At 41.0% G+C, this 12,500-nt stretch overlaps 1 protein-coding gene across 6 annotated transcripts in view; it reads left to right on the top strand.

Annotated features, from left to right (window-relative positions):
- LOC130231207 (R3H domain-containing protein 2) overlaps positions 1-12,500 on the top strand; it is a 144,350-nt gene that overhangs the window by 112,882 nt on the left and 18,968 nt on the right. For 5 of the 6 annotated variants that reach the window (XM_056460679.1, XM_056460681.1, XM_056460682.1 and 2 more), the window contains 2 exons: positions 6,215-6,316; positions 11,382-11,666. In XM_056460679.1, the coding sequence (XP_056316654.1) occupies positions 6,215-6,316; positions 11,382-11,666 (387 nt within the window). The remainder of the gene's footprint in view (positions 1-6,214; positions 6,317-11,381; positions 11,667-12,500) is intronic. The other variant, XM_056460684.1, reaches the window with a different exon arrangement.

Raw genomic sequence — 12,500 nt, forward strand, 5'->3', positions numbered from 1 at the left:
GTGGATGTTTCTGGAGACCCGGGAGGTATGTATTTTTGCACTTTTTGTTTTTGCGAATCCAGAAGCCGCTGCGTGTGCTTTTTCGTATCTCAAATTTCTCTCGCGAGTGCCGTTCGGGCATTCTGTTCTCACGTAAACCCACCAGAGGCCGCTGTCGACCGAACGTCTGTCTGACTAATCGACAGACCCACCCTCCTCCTTCCCCTAAACCCAACCAATTTTATCAATTGACCTGCCCACCCACTTCCCTAAAACCCAACCAACGATTTACAAAAGCGGTCCAGAAAAAGAAAAGCCCTCGTCTGATTTTTAAGTTTTCGGATTTTACCACATTCTCACCCTGTTATTCACTTGTTCAGTTTATTTTTTGGATTGTTTTTGTCTCACCTGATTTCTTGAACCGCTCTTCCCCGGACTCGAACCCCGTCGTCGTGGTCATCTCCTCTCTGCGGCTCAAGTCTGCCGACGCACACGACGAGCTAACTGGATTGCTGCGGGAAAGCCCTCCACACCGGGGTAAGCGGTCAGCCGATAAGCGCGAAAAGGAATGGCGTCACGCCACACCGTAACATTAGTTTAAAAAAAATGAAATGCAGCCATACGTACCCCCGGCTACATAACACGCGGTCTCCAGAAACGTGCGTAGGACTACGTTTTCAGAATGAGCCTGGGTTGGTTTTAATGGTCCGTTTCCACTGAGTGGGACAGTACGGGTCGGTATGCTTTTATGGCCATTTCCACTGCCAAAAGGTACCAAACCGAACGAGTTTCTAAATCAACAAAAGGGTACCAAAAGGCAGAGCTAAACACACAGCTGAACGCTATTGGTTTACAGAGACACATCACTAGTGCAAGCACAAGCCAGGAGAATGAAAGCAAAGGAAGCGCCATTTTAAAAACACAGCCGAGACATTACACCGTAATACTATTTACAGATAACGAGCCATGGTCAACCCGAGCTCAAGCAAACCTTGCTGTCGTCTTTATGAACAGCCACAAAGCCAAGAAGAACAAAATCTGCCGTGTCCTGTTGTTGTTTTACGAGCCCGTCTATTATATTCGAAATAACAAACTTCTTGAGCTGATGATAATAACGTGCGCGTCATTATTGAAGCGCTTCTGATATCCTTTCAGAAACGGACAAATGTGAAAGTGAAGCAAAGGAGAAGCTGTAAAGGAACAAATGATTCTTTCAGCAACCTGAATCATGAACACACTGCCATGTTTAACTATTATCATCCCCTTCTGGACTATTATAAACTCAGAATGACGTAACTATTCTCTAAAAGAGGCTACACGTGTTGCTGAAGATTACAGATACAGATGAGAGGTCTGCATTGGTATATGTTGCGTGTTGTTTTGAACCCAAATAAGAAATAAATGTCTGCTGTGTGTAGTTTATCTGTAATTAGTAACATATTGGAGACTGTAAGGGGCTGTATGTGTTCATATATGTTCATTTATTTATTTATTTGATATAATCACAGGCGTTACAGTAGGCTATTTCATTGATCAGCAGTTATAATCAAATCCTGTTGATAGAAAGGTTAGTAATGAACATTTACACACAAGTATTGATGTGTATAAAGCATCTGTGTTGTGAGAAGAGCTTCTCATATGATATATGAGTGACCCGTACAGCTTTACTGTAGACATTGCCTCGTACGAGAATGACATCGAATGAAATTTTCTGTCATACCATTGGTACCCTTTTGGCAGTGGAAACGCAAGCCTGTTAAAGGCAACCCGTACCGTACCACTCAGTGGAAACAGACCATAAGAGTGAGCATTTTTAGAGAGTTTAGACATTTGGACACAAGAAATGATGATGTTTAGAGGTGAAACAGACGTTATTCCTATTTAACTATTTCTACAATTTATGCCCAAAATACTTGTAATTTTATAAAGTCTTGTTTCTAGTCCAAATATCTACATTTCACAGTGACTATGTGATTATTTTACAAACCCCATTGGCAGATTATTTTACTTGTTTTAAGGTAAAACTCACTTCATTTTGTCTCATTTCTGCTGAAGTTGAAAAAATCTTTACTTGACCCAAGCATTTTTAGATATTTGGACTAGAAACGAGACCAAGCAAAATAAGAAGTCATTTTGGAATTGTGGTGATTATTATTATTTACCTGAAAACTGTAATGCTGAGTATGGCATCAAATAGAGCTACTCAAACCATCTTGTGAAACTGTATTCATATTATAATATTTATTGCAAAAAAATTAAATATCGCAAAGTCAGACCTGATTTAGACTGCGGCAAATGAACTAGCAGAACTGCACTAAATAGAACTAGCAGGTGCATGCTGGAAAAAGCTTCTTAACACACAGACACAGGCCCAATCCCAATTTTAGCCCTTTCCCTTACCCCGACCCCTCATTTGCTCAATCACGAGAAGTGGTCAGTGTGTCTCATTTCTCTTTATCTTGAAGGCGTAAGGCTAAGGGGAAGCGCTAATCTGAGATTTTTCAGGACCACACTTGAAACCAAGGGGGTACGAAAATTTCCCAGAATACACCAGCCACAACGGTATCATGGCTGCACACCAAAGTCAGGAGATGCACAAATTAGTATTTTTGTCATTATTATGAATTATTACAACAAACAAGCACATGGTTTAATATATTCATAACCGCGTTCATGCTTTAAAAAAAACTCTAAAATAAAATTCGCTAAATTTGTCTATCTATAATCCCTCATAATAACTCCTGTACAGCAGTCCCACAACATTCTGACACTGGAATCCCCTGTCAGAACAGTCTAGTTGTTGTGAATGAGCTGTTTACAGTGTCTGCTATACTGTTAATGTTGTTTTCGTCTGTCTACATAGATGAATATGGCCACTGTGTAAATGCACAGTACAGTTATGATCTCAAGGTGCTTTCACACTTGAATCAATTGCCTGGACCGTACCCAAGTTCGATTGTTCCCCCCTTGCCATCTTCTCGGTTGGTTTGTGTTCACATGGTCTTTTTTCCTTCTGAACCCCGGTACGTTTGCGTCCTCGAGCTGCTATTGTGTGTACGGCTGTTGCTAGGTGATGGACTTAAAAGCAAAGCGGCAAAATAAAAATAAAGCGTCTGCATATCGCGGTCATTCTGCTTTTACTGAATCTTTTGGTTTTGGACATACAGAAAACGACTCGCGTCCATCTGCCGCAAAAATATTATAAACATTCAGAACATTACGCGACGTCTGCAGCACACACACACACACACACACACACACACACGAATGAACGTTATGAAAACGATAGTTTGTTGTACAGTTACCGATTCACTTCCATTGTTTGGTACGATTGCATTCATACCAGAGTTCGCGTGAACCAGACCCCAGACCACCTCTTTCAGGCAGACTCTGGTACGGTTTGTGGGTGCGCACCCAAGTTCGGAAGACACGTTCACACTAATCATGGGACTATTACCGTTTTCAAGGTATACCACGATTTGGAAAAGTTTTTGAACCCATCAAAATAAACTGTAATTCCGTTCCCAGGGTATGTGTAAGATTTTTTTTATTATTGTTTTAGGACAACAGTATCTCCAGTAGGGCTGCACGATTACTCGAAAAAAGATCACGATCTGGATTTGACCCCACACACGATCTTAATTCAGCTTTTCTACAATTCAGCCAATTATATTTTCAAGCTCAGGAGAGAAGCAAGGCAGTCGCACGAGTCTTCACAAGAACATGAACACCTCCAAATGGCGTTAAAAGTGTCACATACTGTATTTATAAGGTATAATTCACCCAGACTTGTCATTTCTGTCCAAATGTAATGATGTATTCGCGGCCGCAAAATCACACGTGAGCTGACCACCTGCTGTTTGTTTACTGCCGAGAACGCATGCACGTGCACGCCAATGATGGCTACTTTAGTGAACAGAACCCGCGTAGGCTGTGAGTAACAGGTAATAAAGTTGTAAATAAGGTTCAGTTTGTTACACAGAGCGATCGTCAGAGCCGTGCTGAAAGAATGATTTGCACGTGTGTGTTTTTAAATCACAGTGACAGCAGCCATGAGCCGCACTCGGAAGTGAAAATGAAACCTGTGCGCACGTCATTTAAATGATCATATCACATTTTACCGTCATGATTACGACAAGCATTTGATATGTTATTTTTTTCATAGCAAACACATAGTGTTGTGCATAAAAATAAATGTTTAACAGTGTCAGTATAGCTACTGTAGCCCAGAGTTTCCCAACCCTGTTCCTGAAGGCACGCCAACAGTACACATTTTCATTCTCTCCCTAATCAAACACACCTGAATCAACTCATCATAACATCAGAAGAGACTCCAACACCTGAAGTTAATGGGTCAGATGAGGGAGACATCCAAAACATGAACTGTTGGTGTGCCTCCAGGAACAGGGTTGGGAAACACTGCTCTAGCCTATATATAATGTTGAATCTAATGCAAGAAGAAATCTGATAATAACAAATGTCTGATTTTACCAGTGAAAACAAATGGTGTAATAATGCTGTCAATAACAGAAGACAAGCACATGTCTTAAACATAATAATTCAACTTTATAATTATGAATAGTTATATTCTGATCTCATTATTTTACTGTGAATTAACAAACAGGACATATTAAAAGTCTGTTCAAGTCCACCATAATGACTATACAAAATTGAGCATTTTAAGCAACAGTAGACCTACACACAGGCCTAATATTATTAGTGTTGTTTTACCATATCGTCACTTTAGAATTATAAGCTTCTATCTGACATTTTTGTCAAAATTGAGTTATTGACATATTCTTATTAAATGATATCTAATTTACATTATGGGATGTTTATTTATAAGTTGTTTACATTTTAAGAGTTTTTATTAAAAAAACAAATGTTGCACACATACTGTTTGCTATATGGATTGCAAAAACTTTTAAGGTCAACATCTCAAAATCATTCAGAACGCAGACAGAACCTTATAATTCCAAGGTGACGATATGTTTGAGAATTAACCATAATAATAAGCTACTCATATTAACCTATATAAAGAATCGAGAGAAAATCCTGATCTTGATTTTAAGCAACAAAAATCGTGATCCACATTTTAGCCAGAATCGTGCAGCCCTAATCTCCAGCAGAAAAGATATCCAAAGATGCCGTTTTAAATTGTGAGGACTAATGAAACTAATGAAGACAGCAGAAGTATATGATTCATTTGAATCATTTAGCCCAGGCATGGGCAAACTCGATCCTCGAGGGCCGGTGTGCCTGCAGAGTTTTGCTCCAACACTAATCAAACACACCTGAACACCCTAATTAGTGTCTTCAAGATCACTAGAAAGCTACAAGCAGGTGTGTTTGATTAGGGTTGGTGCAAAACTATGCAGGGACACCGGCCCTCCGGGATCGAGTTTGCCCATCCTTGATTTAGCCTGATGTGTTTACTGCTCAAAAATATTATAAATCTTCCAAAAAATCAAATATATTGTTTTCAGAGGGGAAAACGGTTTTTGTTTTTTACCCAGACATTTAAAAAGATTATATTTTAGAGCTGTAATCACACACACAGTGATACAGGGATATTTTTATCAAAGGTTATCACACCATCAGAATGTTATACCAGCCCATGACTAGTTCGAACTAGCTAAACACACCGTACTCTGATGTCAAACGAATCCAGGTGTGGACCAAAAGTGCTAGTGTGAAAGCAGCCTTTTTTTTGCTACATGATGTCATTATGATAACATGATATCATTTCCTTCAGTGATTTCCTGAAGAGAAATACCAAAAAAATAACTCGACTAGAATAACTACAGCAGTCGCATATGAAGATCTCATATGAAGCAGGAGATCGTGATGACGTGTGCAGGTGCTGTAGTGCTGTGCTATTTTTTTTAGGGGTACATTTTGAAGCCCTTCCCCTTCGCACTCTGTTTTAAGGGCCGAGGGGAAGAGGAAGGGGTGCATAAATAGAATTGGGATTGGGCCATAGACAGACACACAGACTTCCCAGTGGGAACTCTTCTAGATGTAATGATGTTTCTTCTGTACAGACTGTTTATTCTCTCCTCTCCCAATCCTCATAGAACAACTCATATTCACTAACAGATACGGCACAAAGCTTTTGTGAGATGTTCAAATGTGCAACAGTACACAAATTATGAGTGAATGAGAGTCAGTGTCCTCTAATATTTGCATTCCTCTTTTCTCTGTTTTCCCCCCTGTTGTGTGTGTGTGTGTGCAGCCGGTGGCGTCTCTGCAGGCGTCTGCGCAGGCTGTGTCTTATTCAAACCCTTCGTGCCCTCAGGTCCTCCTGCCTGTTTCTCCTTCCCAGCAGTACAACATGGTACTACAGCACTGCTTCTGCCCGCTCTCTGTCCTCCATCTGCCTTCTACAGCACTGTAAACAATATCTGTCAATCAGCACTTACTGTGTTTTGGGGTTATTTGCAGTGGTGAATTGCATTATGGGATGTTGATCTGCTCTGTCCACTTCTGGTGTTGATAATTAAACTCTACAGTTTAACAAAGCGACTTTTATTGACATTAGTTTGAAATATTATAATGTGTAAGTAGTAATATCTAGAGAAATTGGTGTGTTTAATAGCAGAAGATGTGCTGCAGTTTATTAAAAGGTTTCTGTGGTGTAATATACAACACAAACACTATAGAATACACAAAACATGTCACTGGTATAGTTTTGAATAGGGTCAATCTGGTGAATGAAGCTCCGCCCACTAGTACAGGAGCCAATCATCAATCGCTATAGACTGATGTTTCGCTGGGAGAGAAGCTCAGACCAGACGTGTGCTTTTACAACAGTTTGGTAGTCAACAGACACACTGGAATCTCATCGAATATTTGCTTCACAGACATAAGAAATATATCCACTTAAAGCTTGAAATCTGTACTTTTAAATGAATTAAGTGCACTTGAAAACAACTGTTTTTTTGGATTTGTTATCTGTGTGAAACCAACACGAGGGACAGTGTCCTGTCAAACGCACATCACATGACAGCTGTAGCTACTCAAACGCCCACAAACTTGTAAACACAGAGTCGCTGTCATTTCTGGAGGAGATTCACCATCAAGACCAAGATGTGGATTACTTCAGATTATCATTATCTAGAGGATGATAATGTGTAGAACGGCCATAAATGAGGTTGGTGTCATGATCTCAGTCCTTTTGAGTGCACACGTGCATTATCTCATTCATTCATTCATTTTCTTTTCGGCTTAGTCCCTTTATTAATCCGGGGTCGCCACAGAGGAATGTACCACCAACTTATCCAGCATATGTTTTACTCAGCGGATGCCCTTCCAGCTGCAACCCATCTCTGGGAAACATCCACTCACACTCATTCACACACGTACACTACGGACAATTTAGCCTTCCCAATTCCCCTATAGCACATGTGTTTGGACTGTGGGGGAAACCGGAGCACCCGGAGGAAACACACGTGAACACGGGGAGAACATGCAAACTCCACACAGAAATGCCAACTGACCCAGCTGAGGCTTGAATCAGCAACATTCTTGCTGTGTGGCGACAGCACTACCTACTGCACCACCGCGTCACCCTGCGCATTATCTCAGGCAACCTGAAATTATGCAGATTTTGTTTGATTCCAACATTTAGTAATGAAACTTATGACACATGTTTTTAATTTTATTTGTGGTTCCAAGCATATATTGTAATCATAAGCTTGGCCAACAGTTTTGGAGAATTTATTCATTTATTTTATTTTATTTTTAATAGTTTTTGTAGGGGTTTTCACATTTGATGTGATAAGACAGTGGTGGACAGATAGGAAAGCATTGGGAGCAGAGAGAGAGGGGAAGGATCGGCATAGGACCTCAAGCCAGGAATCGAACTCGGGTCGCCGTGAGCTCCTTGGTGGCTATATGTCGGCGCACTTAACCACTAGGCTATTGGCAGACAGTTTTGGAGAATTTGACGTTTCCCCATTCAGACAGAATGCCCAAGAGGCGTTTTAAAAATGGCCACCAAGTAAAATGACTTGCCTTAAAGGGACTTTGATACTACACCAACCCAGACAATATAGCACTGCAAACTATTACAGATGCTCAGAAAAGTCACTTTTCACAACTAATCAAGGTTAAAAGTTGCTGGAAGAAAGGTCAAGATCCCATAATGCAATTCAGCAGCAGATATGAGCTGAAAAAATAAAAAACATGAATCTTAAAATATGTAAAAAAGCTGATATATGGATATGTTTACAGTGTGCTTCCTTGATAGTGCTCAACTTTTCTCCACTGAGTTTTAGGGGAAACAAATGAACCTCACACTTCATTTTAAGCTGACAGTTACTGTGTAACTAATAATTTACACTGTATTAAAGGTGCTGTCTGTAAGTGTTTGACTCTTCTAAAGCATAAAAACACCCTCATATGTGTGCAGATATTCAGAAACATGCGCAGTGAACATTCTTGTTTATCTGAAAAGCAATCCTGAACTCAGATATTCTGCTTTTCGGAACGGCTGTCTTTGTTTTGGTTCTTTTATGCCAATTTAGCCTATTATATTTCAGCACCGGGTTGCCTTGCTGGAACACAGTGTATTTGATTCATTCAGTCAGGAAGGCTCTCAAAGCATGCGTCTGTGACTGAAATGCGAGCTCCGGTGAACAGTAGCAGACTCAGAAATGAGACGGGGATTCAGAGTTCCACATGAGGTGGTTATTAATTAGTAAATAATATAAATATTATGTATGTCAACATTAGCAGGGCTCGCAATTAACATTTTTTCTTGGTAGCACCGGTGCTTGAGCAATTGAGCACCGTTACTAAAAGTTTTAAGTTCACGCTTAAAATGTGTAGATGTGGCCTACACTGTTACCTGAAAACTCCGTCCCACCAGGTTCACGGTGAATGGCTCATTTTCATAGCGGACGTTAACCCACTGGAAGTCTTTTATCCACTCTTCGTAAAGTGTAAATGCTGGATTAACATTCACCACATGATCATTAATCAGATGTGCCATTATTTGTAACTTTAGGTGCTTTCTAAAACAGTCTGTCAGTGTTATTTTTATTCTCTCATATCCAGACCTTTACATTTTTGCGGCTGTAGCTCCCTGTTATCTGAGCTGAGTGATTGACAGCTGATATTAACCAATCCATTCGCATTCTGTTCTAGAGCAGTGGGCCAATAAGAAGAGCTTGAAGGCGGGGCAAGCATTATAGGATTTGTTTATTGCAGCAAGTTGACATGTCTACTGTTTTAAACCATTCCTGAGTGCTGCGTTTCGCGTTTCAGGTGCAAAGATGCATTCTGCGTGAATGTCTCCGTAATACACACGTGGTGTGCAGTTTGCATGTGACATGATACGAATTGCACCAGACAAAATAGGACAGAAATGTAAATACAGACATTCAGAAGCACAGAATAGTGCACTCACTGCACTCCAGCCATATGAAAGTTTATAATTAATTAATACATATTACACCTCTTTAACATGATTAAATGTAGATGCTGAATCACTGATGTGTGTTGGTCTCAGTTCTGAAGTTCAGTTTCAGACGGTTTATTTTATTCTCCAGATCTGAGCTGAACTATCTGCTGCTGCTTTCAGTAGTATGGAAATAAATGTCATGTGAAACAGTATTCAAACTTACATTATTAGCATTTAACACTGAATAAAGCACATGAGCTGTACCTGAGCTGATCACTGTTCAGCTGTGAGAAATAGAAGCTGCTTATAAAATAGAAATTTCAGGTGTTGATCAGGACAAAAACTCATTTTAGTGTGGAAAATGTTTCTTCTATCCTGTGCTGTTGCTTTTAGTTAGAAAGCAGTTGTAATCAGCCTTAAGGCTCCAGGCACACTCGCTTCAAGCCCTGTTTACACTAATGGTTTCACCTTCTGTCCACACTACCCCAGAATATTCAAGCGCCGACAATGGAGCGTTTTGAAAAAGCTGAAGAAGGGGTTTTGGTTTTAAAACCAAAGACATTCACCTATCTGATTGGCCTTTTTCCTCAATATTAAGTAGCCTACATAAAGTTCAGGCTTGCATCCTTTCTCAAGTTTATTATGGAAAACAAACTCTTGAGGACACGTCGGGTAAATCTTCAAAAGGGAACAGTGTAGGCCACTGTTTCCCAACCCTGTTCCTGAAGGCACACCAACAGTACACATTTTCAACCTCTCGCTAATCAAACACACCTGAATCAACTCATCAGAACATCAGAAGAGACTCCAACACCTGAAGTTAATGGGTCAGAAAAGAGAGACATCCAAAATGTGTACTGTTGGTGTGCCTCCAGGAACAGGGTTGGGAAACACTAGTGTAGGCTTCTTTATAACCTCGTTCGCACCCTGGCTACATCGTTTCACTATCCTAACAATAAAATGAAAACCTGATATAACGAACTGTCAAGTTTAATTTTAATATTAACTAAACAGACACTAAAAATGTTGAGGCATCATGTAGCTTCATATTTATATGATCATCGTCACTGTATGCATATTTATAAAAAAACGTAATATATGCCTATAACATCACTGCCTACTTTCATTTTCATAAAAAACACACCCTCTCTTTTGCTGAATATCAGTTTTAATAATCAGTAATGGCCATCATAACAGTATAACGTACAATAAGTTCACTCATATTGTACAATAAGCAAGCAAGCGTGTACGTGGTTACATGAATTATTATATTAACTTATCTTTGCGCTCAGGCAAAGCACGTTACCTGAGAACAAGAAATAGATTCAACAGACCAAAGTTGGGGAATATGTCGTTATATAAAGACAACAAGATGAATTAAATATCACGTTTAACAAATACAGTGAGATGAGATCCAGCGGTAGATTCTTGATGAACAGTCTGACGTGCAGAGCTCTCACCTGGGGTTCTGTGCTCAAAGCACTTGCTGACTGCCTGGAGCTCAGACGTGCGCTGCAGCACATGCCAGAGTGGTCACGTGATGTGTTTTTTTTCAGGGGTGTAGTGTGGACTGAGAGCTGTTCAGAAACGCTAGTGTGGACGTGGATAGTTTTCATTCTAAAACGCCGTTTTTAAAATAAAATGTATTAGTGTAAACAGGGCCTCAATCTGGCAACCTGCGTCTGTGTTTTTTATTGCACTCCTGGATCAAAACAGAGTTCAACTGCTGGGTGTCAAACTTACAGACTGCATCTTTAATCTGTCTGTATTTAAACTATTAATCATACTATTAAAAACTATTAATACACACGTTTAGCTCAAACTAGTGATTACCTGCTTATTGATTATTAGTAGGATAGTTATGTTTAGGTTTTGTGTACCTAACTAGTACATCTAGTAACACAAGTGGATCAATAATAGTGTTCTCGTGTGTATGTTCATGTGTGTTGTTCGCGTTTTCGTGTGGGTGTTCATTTTTATGTGTATGTTTGTTCAGGGAGATGAGCTGACTGCAGGTTTCGGGCAGATGTCTCTCAGCCGCCAGGGCTCCAGCGAGGCACCAGAGCCGCCCAGCCTTTACCAGCCTCCGCCCACCGTATTGACCCAGCATCCTCCACCACAGCCCAGCTACATCATGCCCCCTCCGCCCTCTGGATACCAGCCTGCTGCTCCGCATACACACACACACCCGCCTCCACCGCCACCACCGCCAGCACAACCCATCCTGCAGACAGCACCGCCTGCACAGGGATACATGCAGCCACCTCCACCACCACAACAGGTACACACACACATTTACACGCGTATATACACTCACTGGCCACTTTATTAGGTACACCTTACTAGTACCGTGTTAAACCGCCTTTTGCCTTCAGAACTGCCTTAATCCTTCATGGCATGGATCTAACAAGCTACTGGAAATATTCCTCAGAGATTTTGCTCCATATTGACATGATAGCATCACACAGTTGCTGCAGATTTGTCGGCTGCACATCCATGATGCCAATCTCCCGTTCCACCACATCCCAAAGGTGCTCTATTGGATTGAGCTCTGGTGACTGTGGAGGCCATTTGAGTACAGTGAACTCATTGTCATGTTCAAGAAACCAGTCTGAGATGATTGGCGCTTTATGACATGGTGTGTTATCCTGCTGGAAGTAGCCATCAGAAGATGGAGACACTGTGGTCATAAAGGGATGGACATGGTCAGCAACAATACTCAGGTAGGCTGTGGTGTTGACACCATGCTCAATTGGTACTAATGGACCCAAAGTGTGCCAAGAAAATCTCCCCCACACCATTACACCACCCCAGCAGCCTGAACCGCTGATACAAGGCAGGATGGATCCATGCTTTCATGTTGTTGAGGCCAAATTCTGCCCCGAGCATCTGAATGTGTCAGCAGAAATGGAGACTCATCAGACCAGGCAACGTTTCTCCAATCTTCTATTGTCCAGTTTTGGTGAGCCTGTGTGAATTGTAGCCTCAGTTTCCTGTTCTTAGCTGACAGGAGCGGCACCCGGTGTGGTCTTCTGCTGCTGTAGCCCATCCGCCTCAAGGTTGGACGTGTTGTGTGTTCAGAGATGCTCTTCTGCAGACATCTGTTGTAACGAGT

This window comes from Danio aesculapii, chromosome 6 (genome assembly GCF_903798145.1).
Source record: "Danio aesculapii chromosome 6, fDanAes4.1, whole genome shotgun sequence".
NCBI classification, from domain to species: domain Eukaryota; kingdom Metazoa; phylum Chordata; class Actinopteri; order Cypriniformes; family Danionidae; genus Danio; species Danio aesculapii.